Source organism: Trichoplusia ni, chromosome 2, assembly GCF_003590095.1.
Source record: "Trichoplusia ni isolate ovarian cell line Hi5 chromosome 2, tn1, whole genome shotgun sequence".
Classification (NCBI taxonomy): domain Eukaryota; kingdom Metazoa; phylum Arthropoda; class Insecta; order Lepidoptera; family Noctuidae; genus Trichoplusia; species Trichoplusia ni.
The window spans coordinates 14,935,319-14,954,979 of NC_039479.1; the positions used below are offsets into that span (position 1 = coordinate 14,935,319).

A 19,661-nucleotide genomic window follows, 5' to 3' on the forward strand; every position below is an offset into this window, starting at 1 on the left:
CTTGAATAAAACGAAACTCTACATAATGCCCCGTAAATTGATTCCACCTTAGGACCGACTTTAGCATAAACAAATTCCGTTGTTCGACGAAACTGTCTTACGTTCAAATTGAAGTCATGCTGTTGAATTTTAATAGTTATCATCCGTAACGTTTAATCCCGGGAGTTGCGTTGGTCACGGTGTCTTTGCTAAAATCCGGCATACGCCGTTGATAGATGACATTTAGTGCAGACAGAGTTGTCCCCTGGAGTACCTTTCGCTCCACGCCGTTGAACAAGTGCCAATGAGGACCGATATTCAGGGAAATTTGCAAAAATAAACTGAAATCGACAAGAATCTTTGCTTTAGATTTGACTAAACAGCTCGTCTCATGATAATATTTTAAACGTTAATAGGTATTGATGAATGCAATTTATTTTGTAACAATATATTTAAATAAAAGTACGTTAAGCCGATTTTCGAAGTTGAAATACGAGAATGTTCCTCCTTGCTTTGTATTTTCAGTTGGTTGTAGGTTTGCGGTTTTGTGAACGATGCATTTGCGGTTTTGTTATCGAAACATTATAAAATAACAACTTCGGGTATAGGTTCTTCGTAAGTCTGAAAACGAGATTACAAATTTAAATTGCAATTGTTAACTTAATTCAGATTTTCGTTGTCAATAGTTGTAATTGTTAGTACTTATCCGGTGCAAATAGTTTTCAGATATGATAGTTAAAAGATATATAATAAATACCCTTGGGTTGTTCCTTTCCATCCTCCTATTCCTGTCCATTCGGGGTTGAGGTTCTTGCCTTGCTTGGTCAATCAGGTGGTTGTTCTCGTGCGATTGATGAAGTGGTCTCTGGTCAGCCATGTCCACGTTATACTTATTACCAACTTGCGTGACAATATCGGACATGAATGTTATGCTCTCGGTTGTGGTAGGCTCAGCGTGGGTCAGTTTATATTTATCCTCATAGTACGAGACCAGTTTCATCATGAGAACATCTCCAAGCGCCGCCTTTTGCGTGTTGTAAATGTTCTGAAATTAGCAGAAACATAACATTTAATAGTAAAAACTTTCAGCGTTCATGCAATTTTTACGTAAACGTTAAGCCATGCATTTTTTTAAACCATTGGGTGCAAATTACTAAATTAAGGTGCTCCAAAAATAAATGTAGAAGGTGCACTAACTTGTCTCCGAAAATGTTTTTGCGGGGGAGTTGTGTATCGATCATAGTGGGAGTGTAAATCATTTCCACTTACTCCTTTCTTTTTATAAACCAATGACCCCAAATCTTTTAGGAAGCCTTCGAAATCACCAGAGAATCTCATTACATTATCGTGTGGTATCTGTGTCAATTAATTGTGTTAATTTTGGGATTGAAGTCGCACTTAAAAAAAAAAGTAAAATTGTACAGATACCTGTGTAGTTGAAGCAATATTCAGCTTTAGTACAAAAACAAGAACAATAGTTGTCCACTGTCCGCGCAACCTCCAGCTCATGAAAACAATTGAACCGCGCAACATGTAGCATCAAGAAGGAGAACTACCTTACACCATAATAGCATTCAATTGATAAGGTGCTATTTCAAATTCTGGCTTTACGACCAACAGTAATCTTTATTTAATTTATTTGGTAGCACGGTTTATGGCTGATCGTGTTAAAAACGCATTATCGAAAGAAAGTAAAATTCCATCAATAAAACGCAGAGCCGAGCGAACCGTCACGTTGGTATCGTGTGACTAAATGCAACTCGAGTCAAGGCGAAATCTGAGCGTAGGTTTAATGGTTTCGTCTTGATCCTGAGCGAGTCGGGAGCGGGGAGCGCGCAGTAACACAGCTAGATTTATTAGTTCAATTACCCAGGCCCTGTTCGGAGCCGCTTCGCTTGCTTGAGCGCAGACGCCAACAACTAAATTTTGCTCAGGTTGCAACACATTCTAGGTTCACCTTTTTTGCCTCTTTGCAACGATGTTAATGTACAACTTAAATTAGAAACGCTTTGTTGTAGCTGAATAAACCTGACTTTTTATTGCAAGAATTAAGGCATTGTGCGGGGCGCTTTAGATATCGGCTATGTTTTGATGGTACGAGCGAGATTCCGGATGCATGTTGTGTTGTTTTTTAAACACTGATTGCAATACATGATAGTAAGGAGTTGGAAAATGTAGTACTAGTGTTTACACGTGTTGCTAGTATTTCAGATGCGGGATATCGCGAGAATTGTGACAACCACGAGCGACCTCACTGCCGATGGGCGGGAAAACGGAGCGGGATGCATATTACAAGGCCTTGATCTCTTTACATCCTCCAACATAACTGGACATTAGCGGACATGTTTATTTATGTTTAAATGTATCTCATAGTCATTTCGGCAGTTTCATGATCGATAACTTACAAATAGTTCAAGCCTACAACTTGTTGGGATATGATAGTTTATTTATTTTATGTAGAAAATAATTTTGTAGTTTATTGTAATTAAATAAAATACTCCTATACTTTTTTATAAACCAAATAGCGCATTTGTTTATAGTGTTGATTTTGAAGTAAAATAAAATATCTACCGAATAAATATTATAAGAAAATAAACACTTAAAAGACAACTTCAGAGATGTTTTCTTATTTTGGCATAATTATTTTGAATATTAGTTACGTAGCATGGTATAAAGCGTGTGTAGCCAAGCGGAGCGACGAGCGGAGCGGGTTGCGACCACAACACCCCTGTCAATACAACTTGGCCAACTTTCAAATTTGTGGGTTGGCGCTTTCAGAGCTCGCTTATATGCACTCAGCTTTACATACTAATTAGTGCAAGCTAAGAGATTCTACAATAACAAAACGTATACAGAAATAATTTCTAACTTATCTAAATGTACTAAAAGCAAAAACGACTTAAAGTACTATTTACGAAAGAGCATTTTCTATCTAGGTAAAGAGATTTTTTTTTAAGTTTTCTCAGTCAAATTACTGAGCCATTATTTTTATTTACAAAATATAAACAAATTTTGCATTAGTAAAGATTACCTTCGCAGCTACGTTTCTTTATTTCTAAATAAGGTGCTGGTAATTGGACGTAGCCAATTTCTGGCATTGTTCAATCTTATTCAAAAGTGATTTTTGTTTAAGTTTTTCTATTCTAAAATAAAAATATTCCTGCATAAAATTTTCTTTTTATTAATTTTAGTAACACAGTGATCCCACTCGGTCGGTTAAACGGCTTTATGTAAACTATTCAGCCGCATTGTTAGGGTTAAGTGCCGGCGCTATAAAAGCAATGGTTCTGCTTAAAAATCCCACTGAGCCTTGACCGACACATGAATGTCATTACCGAGTCAAGTTTAAGGTCACACAGAAGTTTCTAACCATAACCTTAGTGTTATTTGTTTATTTTTGCCGTCGGAAAAGATAATAAAGAATGCCTTGCTATTGGTAAAAATTAGCTACTAGTGCTACTTCATGTTAATGATTTTAGTTTTCTAAAATTAATTCCTTAATTGTGACATTGGGGTTGAACATCTGAACATCTGTTTGAGAGGCAGAGAGAGAACTTGTATATTTTCGAAATTTAATTGAAATAAAATGTAAATGCGATGTGAATTTAAGATTGTTTTTCTTTACAGCCACTGTAACTGAGACATAACGACTGCAAGGACTTAAAATTTGAACCTGATCACAAAGCATAGCACAGTCCAACTTTGTTACTACGTACAATTTATTACACCAGTCCGGCATGTAATGTAGCGATTGCCAACACAGCCACACAACAATGAATTTAAATGTTGATGGCAATTAAATATTATTATATTTATAACCAGCATTGGCGACTTCAATCGCGTGTTACCAGAGAATATAAAACAATAATGTTGTTCTACGTATTATTTCTCCAACATTAGGTTTTCTTCATGCCATTTAATAAATAAAAATGGTAATATAACATTGTAAAAGTGGGGCTATTTCATAGTAATTAGTGGTAGGTCATTTATTTTGGGTCGAATGTATTTTTTGCTTTGATTTTAAATTTTATGACGTTTGAAGTTGCTGGACCCGAATATCGTCGAATGGCTCTCTGAGAGACCTAGATCAAAACTAAAGTGACCCTTATGTTAGTACTAAAAAGTACCAGTTACTTCATATGTCCTTGTTGGTTTAATGTAGTACACATACGAACACTCATTGCAGATCGGTTATAATTTTTTACATACGCTGTCTCAAGAAGGCAAACTATCAACGAAATATTCCACAATTTTCACACAACTTTATCTAGTCTGAAACTAAGTAACTTAAAGCTTGCATTATGAGTACCTACTAGACAACTTATAAACACACATATCTACAAATGTATATATACACACTCACAATAATCATTTTTCCTGGGTTGAAATTGAACCCGGTAGAGCAGTCAGTGTCTCTAAACACTAGACCAAAATACGTAGAGTATGAATATTGAATTTTAATAGAACCTAGATATCGTACATATCGATTATCTACTGAAAACTTATGGAGGAAGCAACGTAAAGCAGTTACATGCTATAAAAAAGAAACATTGTCAGGTTCTCGGTTTGTGCTTGCTCAGAGCAACCAGACTTAACGACCGGTACCTACATTTACCCGCGCTCTGCTAAGCGTGGCAAGCTTATACAAGAAGGTTACGTGTAAACAGTGGTCAGCCTTTTACCAGCGCCGCAAATTTTACCTATCCCTAACCTTAAGGCGGGTTTCAAGGTATAAACATGCCTATTGAGTTTGAGATAATCTCAGTTTTTGCCTCATTCAATCAGCTCCGCCCATTACTTTTACTTTTTTTTTTTACTTTCCAGTACATTTAACGGACGATTCCTAAACGCTGAAAAATCTCCAATTTACACATTCAAAAGAAATCTTGAGGTGACGACAGAGCTTGATCAAGAAGAACTGAGTAATTAACTAATTAACTGAGTTAAAGTACACTTAATAGTAAAAAATGTGTAAATAAAATCGAGTTATTAAAAATAGCATTCGAAAAAAAACTAGGGTTATTAAACTTGGTTTTGGTAGAACTGGTGCACTCGGCCCATAGTCGAACATATACAGCATTTATTCAACTAACTTCATGTTCTATTAAGACTTAAGCCGTTTTGAACTGGGAGCTGAACTAAGTTAGCTTATCGTTGCAAAAGGGTACTTCGTTATATGTATTATATTTTAACGAATAGTAAAAATGTAAGCTGACTGCAAAGAAATCAGAAATGAAGTAAGTTAATTTTATCACTATTTGTCAAAAAAGTTGCAGTACCTTTAAACATTGAAACGTCCAAAGATCCAAAGGCGAAAGTATGGTTCCTGATGACCTTTAATCATGCTAAGGTTTACGATCAAGAAAAAGAACATCAAAAGTACAGAAGATTCTTGGGATTCTTTCTTTAACTAAATAATATAGGTAAGCAGCCTTTTTCAGTATTTTTTTAAACTCGCAAAACACCTACAAACTCAATATGACTTTCAAAAGAAACTCCAAAGTAAATGCCTTCGGTCATTACAGTAATATTAAAATTAACAACAAGCATTGAGGATTGAAGCCTCGTGTGAATAGTGGATAGTTTCAAGTAAAGTTAATAGAGCTATGCTATCCTAATGTCATTGTTGTCAGTGTTCGTCGACAAAGTTTTACAGCCAACAACAAACTCGCTTCTGTAATTAAAACAGCGACACTACGTGAGACAGAAATTGTCCGCTAAAAACATGATCCAAGCTTTTTATTGACAGTTACCACGTTTCATAAACAATTACACAAACACGCACCAATACGAAATATTTTTACTATTGTTGTATTTCCAAGGGCAAAATACATTATTACATCGAATAAAAATATTAATTTATTTTATATCATTCTTTGGCAGGTATTTTTTTGACCTTTGATATATTTGCCAAATAAAACCCTAACAAAATTTAGTGAAGCCGTAAAAGGTCGGGAAACGTACACAAAGAAAATTATTAGCTCATGTGTAAGTTGAAATAGGTTGTGTTGGCAATAATCGTATATTTAAGTTTAGCGGACAAAATATGTATAAAGGTGGTCACTAAACAATTCAGGTCAGCGACTCGTTATATTGATGGAATGGGTCCGAGTGTGAGATAGTGTTCGCGGGCCGTGCCGCCCGATAGCCGCGCGCTCATGAATATTGTAGCAGCACGCGCCCGCTGGATCCTCCAGATTCCGTGCCTGTATCAGAAGCTTTATATACCTACACCTTTCACATTGTTTCCCGTGCAATCCCTGAATATAAGTACGGATTGCACGGATTCTACGGACCTCTGTACGTCACCGTTTTTGTTTACGCAAAAAATGTTACATCTATGAATATTTTCGACGTCGTTTCGGGATAGTAAGGACTTAGTTTATCTTTTTCGCTCAGGAATGGTAATATATTGCGGTGCGAACTTTTTGCGGCTTAGATATTTTGGCCGACTATGAAATAGCGAGCGATCCTTTCGGGAATGACGATACAAATACGTGTAAACTTACATTTGAAAGGTTAGAGTTGAGTACGTGATGAGTTACATATATAATTCAGTTTGGGTGTGCAGCGCGACCGCGGCGGGGCTGGCAGGGCTCGCGTGTCGGCCCGGCGCAGGCACTAAGTGGTGTGGCGCGACGATAATACGTCAAACCGCCGACTGCGGTTCACCCACCCCGTCCAGCTAAAATTTAATACTACTCCACATGAACCTACGCTGCTATCTCTACGGGTGCCTTAGTTGCGTCAAGTCTTCGTGATAAAATGTGCGAGAGATGCATGTAATACGAAGTGCTGTAAACTTTACACGGTTTTCAAAGCCGTTAATGTAATTACTATAGTTAGGTCATAGTAATATTGGAATCAGAAATCGCCAGCCTATAGCGAGCTAGCGTGGTAATCAATGCTCAAACATACCTATATGGAAAGAAACCTAGTCTCATTTTAGAAATATATTATATTCAAGTATTGCTTGCACTTTATTTGTAACCTGAATCTATTCTACTGACACTGTGTGATTGATTCGTGAGCATCAAACTCCCAACGTTTGTAGAATTGTATTTTCATCACTCACTGTTAAGTGAACTATTGTGTTCAGCAATTAGTTCGCGACATACTCTGTTAGTGGAACACCAATACGTCATTTCACTTTTATTCTATTATACCGAAAATAACATGGAACGTATGAATTGCAGTTCGCAGTTACGGCAACGTGGTTCACAATTGCCAGATTTAAAATGGCTGGGTTCGGCGACAAAAATTTAATCTGTACCTTTCAAAAACTCTGATAAATTTTAACACCAGGCGCGTTTAGTTGGACGATATGTCGGTTAAAAGGTTTATTTGACCGACAGCTCTATTTGTCGGGACGCTGGTGATTTGGATAGCACGTGACACATACAGTTTTCAGGAGTCCTGACTAGAACGATAACCGCATTCTCACCTAACTCTCGAATCTCTATCAAGCTTTTACCGATAACACTGCCTATTGTATATTTACTTTCAGTATGGTTCTTTCATCTTTTATTGCGATAGGTGTATTCTCTACACTCTTTTGTATTTTGAGTAAGTGCTGAAAAGCACTTAAGACTACTCTACGAACAGAAATGAGGCCAAGGCACTATCATGTCTGAGATATTGTAGATTATAATATTAAAGTATTCTTAATAAAGCATGTAGTGCATACAAATGAGTACTTTATTTGTTCTTTAATAGATTAGCTTGAAGATACACCTCCCCTCAACATTTATAAACTCGAGTGGATCAACTCTAGCTGAAAATCTGTAATAATTAACCTCTTGCGTTCGAACCCTTTAGCGAACAATTAATGAACGCCGTTTACCTTAATTAATCTGTTCTCAGCTGTGGCAAATGCCCTTAACAAGATGAATTACTTTGTGGGGATGCATTCCTACGATACTGCGATATATTGTTACTTGTAATTAGAGATTCGATACGTGCGTTGTGGCGTGATGATGGAGTGCTGTGATTGAATGCAGGCACGTGTCCCAGCGACTATTTCAGGGAAGGTTTGTGTTTGTCTGATATACATACCCTTCTAGAAAACCGTGTAGCATAAACTTAACATTTAATAGTAGAGGATCAACAGTCGAGTGTTGTAGAGATTTCGAATTATTTATTTACATTTGCATATTAGTCATACAGGTCTCTTAAACAAGACTAATATTCAGAATTTTCCCTTTTTGGATAGTGGTGAATGACCGTTTATTTAATTTCAATTAACACGTCTCAAAAAAGTTTAGTTTCTACTACATTTTTCTCGAAACCATTGAGACTATATAAATGCCGAGCACCTACTTCAAGTAAAAAGATAAACGCAAATATTTCGAAAAAACATGTTTTATTTTGAGAATTGAGTACATTATACTTGTAATAAATATTAATCTAAGTGATATAAAAACTAACTGTAGTTTATTTGAATTACGTAGGAGGGTACAATTCTATTTCAACGAAAAGGTTTAGTTTAATTGACTTTTATTGAAGTTTTATAAATTTGTAAGTGGACAGAAAGTAATGGAATAAAAATACGGACTTTGATGATCAGAAATGGCTGAACAAATATTGATTTTAGAGACGGATAAAAATAAAAGCGGTTTGGTAAAACATCAATGTGCAAGGTGTTCCATATGTCTGTATCTACCAATTAAATTTACCTATGTTTAAACTCGATTTGGATTTCGATTTATTTTTATTTTGATATTAATATTTCACGATTCTTGAGAAGTTAGAAAGAAGAAGCCTGGCATAATTTAAAAAATCATTTTTCCCTAGAAACGCTAGGCAGTATTGTTATTAAAATCAGTACTCTTAGTAAGGTTTCATGCAAGCTATCAATGCGCAGTAAATCTAACACAAAATTATTTTAGGCATTTGAAAGTTATGATGGAAAAACTCGTACCTGCTTACACCTACACATGCATAGATAAGACCCGAAAACAAAACTTTTTAAACAATAGAAAAAAACAGCAATTAGCTTAAAACAGCGAAGTCGAAACAAGAGAATATTTCCATAAATACAAGTCTTTACAAAATTAGCGCTTGCAAGGCGTTAGTGGGACAAGTTTGGTGTAATTAACTATTAGATTGTGGAAACGCTAGACAGTAACTGTTGCTACAATTACAAACGTAGATTGTGCATACAACTATTAAAGTTTCAGTGTAAGTCCGAATTGAAGTTCAAAGTTGAACTTTAGTTAGCGGTTACTGATTGCTTTTTGTCTTCAGTTGTAAAAGTGTAATTAGAGTAGGTTTGCAGGTTCTCGTATATGTTGGACCAGCTGTTGCCCGCGACTTCGTCCCCGTGGGTAGAAGATATAAGTTATGATTTATACCTACCTGCCCTGTTATTTTTCACATTTTCCATTGTATATTCGCTCGCTTTAGTCGCAGCGTGAGGGTTTATAGCCTTCCTCGATGAATTCAACACAAAAATATTTTTTCAATTTGGACCAGTAGTTCCTGAGATTAGCGCGTTCAAACAAACAAACAAACAAACTCTTCAGCTTTATATATTAGTATAGATATAGAATTTTTTTGTAATGTTAAGTCATGTTTTTGAACGTTTTGGTAGCAGCAAGGATTGAATTGCAAAATTAAAACTATTAAAACGATTGTGAACCTATTATCTCCGATAGTAGTTCTACCAAGTTCTTTATTATATTTTTCAGCAATTTAAACGTTCAATGACATAAGACTATAAATTACCTATACGTAATTTTACAATCATTTTCAAGAATGCTATAAAAATATTTACAAAACTTTTAAAAAGTAACATTGCTCTGGACAATATAGGTTAAGATATTATATGCACAACTTTGTTCCATGAAATTAATGCCATGAAAGTCGACAGTTACGAGAAAAACGTTTGTAGGAAAACTGTACGCAGACTGCAACACAGACTTTCCTAGAAAAAATACTATTAAAACTTTGTCGACCTAGAAATTGAAGAACTTTTAAAGTCGAATCGACTGGCCAATTATTTATTTACAACATTTAAACAGCAAATAGAGATACAATATCAATAGAATATATCATAGAAGCTAACTCAAAATAGGCGAGGTTACATGGTAATATAAGTAGTATCATATCACTTTTCTGAATAAACACACAGTTTGTATATAATGTATTAACAAGTATGAATATATATATATATATTTTAAATCGATTTCAAATGTCTTCCAAGAACGAGAACATAACGTGCGAAGATTTATTTCCATAAAATAATAAAACAACTTTATGCGTAGAACCTATTTTCTTTCACTTTCGTAGCATCCCGTAGGCAGTATCGTCTACGCCAGAGAATGAGTCTACGGGAAAGTCCATTTAAATGTGTATGACATATTATATTATTTATTAAAATTTATTAAAAAAAAAGACGACTCCTGTAGTAGAATTTAATCCTTGTATCACGGGGGTTTTACAAACATATAAATTACATCCATGAAGACCCAGCCACATATTTTAATATTTTGAATTCGCAATATCTCGTACTACGTAGTCATTACAAGTTCGGTTGTGTTCAATGGAGTTCCAGTCTATTATATTCGTATTTATAAACATTATTTCAAACGTTATTAGTTTTCACAATAACATTAACATTTACATTAGAGTTTGTAATGTACAATGGATCTGTTATATTAAAATGTTTTCTATTTGACTACACACAAAATCTAATTCTGTATTAATTATATTGGGGATACTTGTTTATTTATACAGCAATTTATATTGTTTATTTATATAGTAACTAAGCTCATTTAAGAATGCCTATTGTTTATCTTAAAGATAATAACTACTACAAATAATGAGGCTTAAAGTTAATATAAAAATAGAATTGACTTCACGGATAGCCGTGACGTGTCGTAGGTTCGATCCCCGCGTAAAACAAGTGTAATTTTCGAATGCTTGTCCTGTGTATTTGTGCATTTGACTTGAATGTTTGTGAATTCCCCCTCAACGCAATGATTAAATTCATTAATGCGTAAGTAACTTTTGAAAAATAAGACATAATGTGATATAACAAGCTGCTGGCACTTGATGTCGGCGACGACCTTAGACATGATGAAAAGAAAATAAAATTTTCAGTCTGAACCATATCATCTTCAGTTTTAAAACAAAGGTCAAAGGCACATACCTACAGTCACCTACCACTTTCTGTTGGAATCAGAGGATTACAGTTGTAGAAAAAAGAAGACGCTATATGCTATGGCATATGCTGTCTCACTTCAATAGACTTATTTTAAGAGTTGATGGTAAGCCCCAGCCTAACATTTTTGCTACAAATGTTAATCTACATACAAAATAGCTAAACTCTAACATGTTCAAACGAATCTTCTAAGAAAATACAAAGTAAATAAACCCTAAAAAGATACGCACTTTCTTAGCTTTGAACAAAAGCGATTTCTGAGAACAAAGGGATTCTAACTAGAATTGGTGTATTGTTACTAAGTCCCTAATAATGGGAGAGAGAAGCAAAATATCGCAAGTACAATGTCACACATGTCATCCATTGTCTAAGATATTAGAGTTACAATCAATCACTGGTGTGTCCGTGACATGTACGTAATTAGGAGTGAACCTACGGGGGAGCCGGCGCGGCGCCTATTCTAACACGCAACTTTGTTACAACTCCGATGCGGGATTGCTATCAACAATCACCAGAGATTACCCGACTGTTTTCTTCTTAATAATAATTACACTTAACTATATTAGTGTCTATCAACACCTGTGATGTTTGCCTTAAGTGTTTATTCTTAAATTCAATTTATTTAAACGAATTGTTAAACAAAGTAACCAAAATAAACTTAACGTAAATAAACACGTATGTAATTCGATGAAGTAGTTGAGATAATTTGTATTAGAAAAGAATCTTGAATACTTGCAAGGAGCGTCTAGGTCAAAAACACACGGCTTAGTAGTATTATTATTATTCTATTTTGAATATTTTTTAGGGGCAGATTCGCCCGAGACAAATTTAACAGCAGGCGAATACGGTACACCAAAATATTATTTGTCTCGGGCGAATTGACTACTAATCCAAACACACAGGACTTTTAACGATATATTCGCGATACATATTAAACAGAATAATCGCTTTAGTTAGTCGCGGCGGATATTGCGACATCTAAAGGACGCGGCGTATCGTGGAGTCGACGCACTGCGCCCTTCGCGGGACGCCTGACGTTCAGACGTCGACATCGTACGTTTAATTAAACACTAAGTGGCTTCCCGCACTTCAGACACATCCGAAACTTTAATTTTCTACAGTGACTGAGATAATATGTTATGGTGCAGACTACGGCTGCGGTAGACGAAGGTAAAAGTAGGAATAGCATTGTTATACGCTGTTGTTTCGAACGATTTTACAAGAGTAGAGGCACTCAACCAAGTTTCGTGCGCGCCGCATTAATTAAAGTTCCTTGACTTTTCTAGAACTTTGTATATGTTAATAATTTTACCAATTCTCTTTTCAGACTCATTCGAATCTTAATTTGGACAGGAATATTGGAGATTGTTTTGTAAGACTCTCTTTTCATGGTGAAAGAAGTAACTAAAAGAAAACTAAAATAAACCATTTTTATGAATTAAGTAAAGAGCCCAACATGTAATCCGATGAAATCGTATATTAAATTAACTTGTAATGTAAACAATTAATATATAAATATATACAATTAAATAGAAACACACTCTCGATGAAATAGAAAGTTGGAACCATATTGTCGTTGAGAAAATTGCAGTAAGCGCTAACTAATTCAAGTAATAAAACTACACCCAGACTCGCATTTAATTCAGTAATAATATTTTGAATTTCAGACTAATTTCGAAGTTTAATTTCCTGGAGACATAAACGCAAGGGAATGTAATGTACTTATATTTGCAGAAACAATCCGTTTTGAGTGCTCTGTTTTAAAATAGATGTATTCAAATTGTAATTTCATCAAGAAGACTAATAAAAGACTTTGAAATTAATTTATAATTCCTATTGATCACTCACTCAATCTTGAAGCCTAAGAATAATAGACCAAACAGTTTAGTTTACTTAGTTGATCACAAATTTAGGGAGTTTTTTTTTTGATTTTTGCTTTTTATAACGACATCGTTCAAGTTTTCTCAGTTCTTAAAATTTTACTAGAAAAGCTTTTGACACAGAGACAAAAACCGTCAGGAAACCGATTTATGTAAATTAAATAAGCAGATAGATATTTTTAAAGGAACGACTCCCGTATTACGGAAATTGAATACTTGTGACATGGAATATTTCACAATCATTTAAGTAACATGCACGAAGACACCTTTTAGTTAGTAAGTAGGTACTGTAACTTTATGAAAGATAATATAAATGAATGCCATTTCCAAGGGGCCTCCCCCTATCAATGTAATAACAGAATTTGTTTTTAATAATTAGCTTACCTAAATTTTCATTTATTTAACATGGCCGGACCAGGTTACATACATAAAAAAAACTGTTTGTTTGCTAAAACTCTTATCAATTAAGTTTAAAACAAAATTTGTTACAGCTTCGTATTAACTCGTATTTCTTAGGCAGTTTGTTCTGTGCAAATTCCTCAGTCTAGACCCCGCTAATTAGCGAATATAGGAAGAAGATGGGATTTTAATATTGTTGCTCTCTATCTTAATAATTCGTAAAAGTGCTCCGCGAAGATAATAGGGTTCGCAGATCGTGAATCTTCTTAATTACCAACAATGTTGAAATTAAGCTTTTAATGAGTTTTAATTAACAAGTTTTGGATCGTTGCGCGAATACACTTAACGATTGCTGCGAGATTATGTACACGATATCTACGAGTACAATATTAAGCAGTGCAAATGACTAAACTAACTATTACCGTATAGTATACTACAGTAAAAGCAAACTAAATGGCTGAAAGCAGTCTCAAATGTCATATTTTTTTATTATTATTTCTCCATCTATAATAGTGTTTATTTTGAATTTCAGAAACGACAGACAGCACATATTTTATTGATACCGTTTGTTGATACCTCAGAAGAGTAGAAAGAGTAATTCATTTTGTTTTCATACACATTTCACACAAGCCCCTTCAAAATTCCAGTGACAATCGAAAAGCCAGAAATACACAAACAAAAATAACTCGCATATAAAACCATTGAATTCAAATAAAACTCGTCGTCGAAACATGAATATATTCAATAGGTTATTGTCGGCAATAACACACGATGTTAAACATCTCGATGACACCAGGCCAGAGATATACGCAATTTATGCGGAAACAGTGCCAGCAATACTGAACGAGTGCATCTGGGTCACAGGGGAGTGCCAACTTCCACACGGAAGGCAGGTGCGATCTTGAAAATGATGGCCTGGACTCCGCTGACATCTTTTTCATTTTAATATTTTGGAAACAGGAGTAAATTCGTAGGTATCTTTATAAGAAGAATTGGAAGCTAAGTGATCATAGATATAAGGTAGAAAATTGTAAAAAGTACTTGAAATGCCATTCAAGTACTTTAAACTACAAAGGTATAAAATAGAGCCTCTTCTATTAAATCTATAAAAGAGAGATCTTGCTACTGACATCTAGACAAGACTGTTTATAACAAATGGAAAAATGCACACAAAATTAGAAACAATATAATATATTATTATATGATCAGTTTCTATTGTTTAATTTATTTATGGAACCCTCTCTTTCCTTCGCATTTTGATCATGGTAATTAACCTGCACGCTGCACCGAATATGCGCAATCCACCCAATTCGAATACACACATAAATGATAATAACACAGTAATATTCTCCGAGTACAGTAGAGTATAATTTAGTCCAACATGGAACCTCATAATTAGCAAAAAATGTCCGAGAAATATGAGCAAAAGCAAAACTTCTAGTGCTGTACATTTTAGATACATTTATTCCCATTAGATTTTTCATTCTCGCTGCACTGTTCTGCAGTTATATTTGTTCAGTATGATCCAAAAAAGAAATAGCCGAGGTACACTTTATATAAAGCAATAATTATTCCAAGTAGCATTAGCACAAACGAGGTCATACATTAATAGCCTTTTTCCTATCTAACTGATTCCAAATAGTGAACTAGTTACTAGTGTTCTTTATTTTATTTTGTTCCCAGATTAGTGTGAGAAATACGAAGCTTCAACATCGTTTCTCCGATTTTATTTTTATTCCAATTAAAACTTTTTGATTAAAAGACTTCGTTCAAACCCTATACATGGACTATATTCTATTTACTTTGGGATCAACAAATACGAATTGGACTAATTTATTTAACGGATATCGATGGTAGATTCACAAGCTCAATAGTTGATTAGCCTAATTACAACTGAATTGGGAAATATCTGGCATCAATCAATTTGTTTAGATTTCCCTAATGAGTAATGGAGAACTAAATAAATGGGGGAAGTGTTGGGTAAAAGTAAAGGTAAATGATACCAGCTGTATGTCTAGGACAGGTTGAATGTGGACAAATTAGTACCAATTTGCGTCGCAACGTTCTCCCATTTCGGACCAAATGTGAATATCAAATGAGTGTTTAAGCCACCCATTTGGATCACTCTCGGCCGATGCCAATCATTTCAAAATTGATGCTTGCGGCTTTCACTCGATGACTGTTAATTATTGCTAGTGCTATTATTCCAGCTGTGGTTTATTACCTGTTTCTCATATTTTATGCTCTTTATTCTGATGTTATCGTTTTTAATAAATATGTTGCTATTTGTTTTCCTGCGTCTACAGAGAGGCGCCAGTGTGGGAGTGAATTTATGTGATAACAAGCAAATTATTTTTCGTTACCAATAAGTTATTTTGGCCTGTAAATATGTATACCCATTACATGAAAGGCAATAAAGAGGTGATGAGTGGAAATGGAAGAAATAAACACAATGCAATAAACTAAAACAATTGGGAGATGGTCAGGAGTGATGTGTTAGCAATTTAAAAATATTTTTTTTGTGGTTTTTGAATAGTTAAGTTCTTTATGTTTCCTTAACCAGTTTGCCTTACTGCATATAACAGCTCACTTACACTAAACACAAAAACTAACGATACAAAGCTGAAGTGATGTCTGCAAGGAGTCCCGACGTCTTGATTATGTCTCGCGCAGATTGAATACCGGAACAGAGGGGTCTTATTGTTATTCACCCCTGTAGTGTAGCTGTGACAAACTATTTAGGCGACGTCGCAGCCCTTAAACGGCTCTGTTGATTGTTTTCAGCCAAAGGTTAACTACCTGTGCAAAGCTGGAGGTGAGGCTGCCAGTGTTAGTCACAATCTATTGTCGTACAAGCTTCCAGCCAGTATTAATTGTTGGCACCGAGCTCCACTCAATTGTGATGATACGGGTTACTCTGTACACTCAGAGTGTTTGGAAATAAATACGCTAATAAAGTGGAGTACGGTTTACATAAAACGTTTAAACGGAAACTGAACTGAACCCGCGTAGTAAAAATGATTAGTGTTATAACTATCGTGAGACGGATTCATAATAATTTTGATAGTTTGCCTATGCGTATTTATTGGTATCGCCTGACTAGTTTGACTCGACAACTTGCGCTGTGTGCGCTCATGAGCAAGGACTTCGGTTGAGTTCGAATCTAGTGGGACGATAAAAAAATCTAGCTTAGCCGTTGACAAAGGACTTGGAGCTCCAGACCTTGAATTCTAATATTATTTTTCAGTTGTATTTTTTTTCTATTATTTTCCTAGTTCTTCTATGCCCACCGGTCATGAGAGTAAAGATTTTTAACGCCAGGTTACAATTCGCATCGCTTATCAACCCGCCAAATTTGCAAAATAGATTCTGTCCTTAGAAGATTAAAAAATAACTTTAATAATACTCATTGCAAGTCAAGTCAAGAAAACGAAAAAGGAACTTTTGAACGATATAGCAGGCACAAAATCAAATATCATAGTTATAAATAGCTTCAAATCAAGGAGGAAAATCTCAGAGAAAACCAATATTGTTTAAAAGCAAGTAGATAGTGTGAAGTACCAATGATATCAGCGTATAAAAAATACATTAGGTAGGTAGATTTAATTTCGTGTTGAAGATGATTATTTCCAAAACCTTTATATGCAAATCTACGTTTTTATATATTTAATTTCACGTACCGCTGGTCTCCTCCATTCTTTTGCGAAGAGATAGACTATATCTCAATTGTATAAATACAAAGTTTTGATATTTGCTGCTCAATCACACTGTTACGGTTGGTTGCACTTATTTTAAATATTGTCAAGGCACAAAGACAGGATTTACAGTCAAAGCCCTTTTGTATGAAGTTTGGAAAAACAATGGCTGCATACTAGAAAAATAGCATTTCGCGCATTGTATTTATATTTTATTTCACATCCCAAACACCTCCGTTAGGATTGTTGTTTTAGATCGAAAGAGCTGGAGGGAAAATACATAGCCCAGCTCTAAACTTGATTAGGGGATTGAAAGAAACAACAAACAACGAAAGAAAAATCAAGGAAGAACGAACAGTTTGCGTCGGTACATACTCAAATAACGGGAATAAATTCTTTGTTGAAAGGGGATACGACAATACGACTTATTTTGACAAGTAGAATGAGAATGTCTTCCGAAAAAGGGACATATTTTACAATAAGGGAGCGTATGAGTAAAATAAATTACTGGAATTGTGTGTCAGGTGTCGCGAGGTGAGACTTACCGGTGGAGGCGCGCGGCTCGGCGCGACGTCTGCGCGACACTGCACGACAGACGCAGTAATTGCACCGCGGTTTATGTGCCCGCAATAACTAATCTTTCCTCCCCGTGCGCCATTTTTTAGCGGATGACATTTTATTTTACGCTGAAATATGACATAACAATCGGAGGGTTGTTTTGTTTTACGTCGTGTCGCATTCATTTATTTACAAAATATGTTTAATGTGAAATGGGAATGAGTTTTCGGTAAAAAAGGATGGTAATCAAAAAATGTATATGGTACATTGCCTTCATAAAACCTGTGACATTCGTATCAAGAGCACTCAATCTTAATTTGAACGAATCCAACAATCAAAGGAGATAAGCGTATGTTAAAATAAACAATAATACCAATACTAAAAAATCGGAACATCTGAAGACGTTGCCGTTAAATTGATCGCGCGTAAGAAGCAATAGTAACATAAAACCGGGTAAAAATCTCGATTGGCTACGTAAAGCTGAAAGGAGGATAGGGAACGCGGTGACTGCGACGACCCCCGTCCTCGAACTTTGACAGTTTATATGAGCCGTGTAATGGCGCCTTAAACTAAATAAAGCTTTGCATTTGGCTCGTGTATCGCAACCCCCGCTACGCTTGCTTTGTCTCTGCGACTAGATTAGAACTTGCTCCAGCTACGGATCTCCTCTAGGTAACTTTATATCCATTTTAATAAATTCTGCAGCTATTTCGATTTACTACTTCAATACAGTTTGACTTCTTTAGGCTATTGTGATTTAAAGTTTCTTGATATTATTCGTGTTGTTGCAGATATATTACGATACAGCAGACATTGGCATTTCAAAGTTTTGTACTAAACTTTGTTGGTGTATTAATGGTGTGATAACTGTAACAATAACTCAAGCCTATCAATTCGTGTTGGCGATGTAATCAGAATATAATACGTATTCTGTGTATGCATATAGGTGTCTGATTACTCAGGTGTGCAGTATGGTGTGCGTATGTGTGTGTATGTTGGTATGACTAAGTACGCAGATAGGATGAGTGATGTAGCTGTCATCGCCGCAGGCAGCTTGGACCGAGTCCAGTCACGAATGCAAATTCATACCAGAAATTGACTTTCCAGGCATATTAGTGCAAATTTCGCCGGATTAGTTCTCGCTACGGGCAACATGTCGTGGCTTTTGTATGTTAGAAGCTAGTGGATTTTAGTGTTCGCATAATGAATACATTCCCGTTAGGGCTAAACGAACAGTTCCAAATATGTGCCGAGATATCCAATATTCCATTTAACTAATTAATTAATATCGTTCTAATGCTTCTGTAGTACGATGCAGCGTTGGTTTACTCAGATAGTATGCTCTCTGCATTAAAAGCTGGTAGGCTAAGTTGATAACTCATAGGTATGTGTATAACGAAAGTTCTACGTGTAGGTACGTGCAGCTGTAATCATATCTGCTAAAATCTAACAAACGTAAGATCTCTTGAAGTATAAAGGTTCAAAAATATGTTTCAGTTTAATGAAGTGAAAAAAGGATGAACATCATTTTAAGAACTTTTTTGTAGAATTTATCTTTTTTCCTCTTCTATTTATATTTGTTCCCCTGATCCAACGAATTTTACTAGCTATTTTTGGATATCAAAAGCTAATCTGCATACCTACTTGTTTCTCGCAACAATTTTTTTCAACCCCAAGTAGCTCTAGTAAAATAACTACGGCAATGGCTTTTATCTCAGCGGTTTTGTCTAATCATTGTTATAAGTACCTACCTAATTGCCTAAATATTAAATTACATTAATAAAGGCGACATCTTTGCTTTTCTCGAGTAACTAAACCTATGCCTGAAAACAAATAGCAAAATATTATTGATACGTAATAAATCTTTGACAAGTTACATTTAAAGTTGAGACTTAAAGAAGGTAAAGTTCGACTGAAACTATGTCTTAACAAGAGAAATATTCATCAAAATAAGACGTGTCGCAAACTGTGATGAAGAATCAAGTG

At 35.2% G+C, this 19,661-nt stretch overlaps 1 protein-coding gene across 4 annotated transcripts; it reads right to left on the reverse strand.

Annotated features, from left to right (window-relative positions):
• Window positions 1-411: 411 nt before the first annotated feature.
• On the reverse strand, window positions 412-18,475 carry LOC113508361. Of its 4 annotated transcripts, none has more exons than XM_026891341.1 (4): window positions 1,408-2,559; window positions 1,249-1,335; window positions 737-1,024; window positions 412-600 (listed from the first exon to the last, which is right to left on the reverse strand). In XM_026891341.1, the coding sequence occupies exons 1-4, from the start codon at window positions 1,510-1,512 to the stop codon at window positions 562-564; spliced, it is 519 nt and encodes a 172-aa protein (XP_026747142.1). In that variant the 5' UTR covers window positions 1,513-2,559; the 3' UTR covers window positions 412-561. The 4 variants fall into 4 exon arrangements, with proteins under 4 accessions (XP_026747142.1, XP_026747140.1, XP_026747141.1 ...); XM_026891339.1 differs by having other exon boundaries at window positions 1,177-1,335; window positions 1,408-2,558; XM_026891340.1 differs by lacking the exons at window positions 1,249-1,335; window positions 1,408-2,559 and adding an exon at window positions 17,663-18,475.
• Between the last annotated feature and the right edge of the window lie 1,186 nt (window positions 18,476-19,661).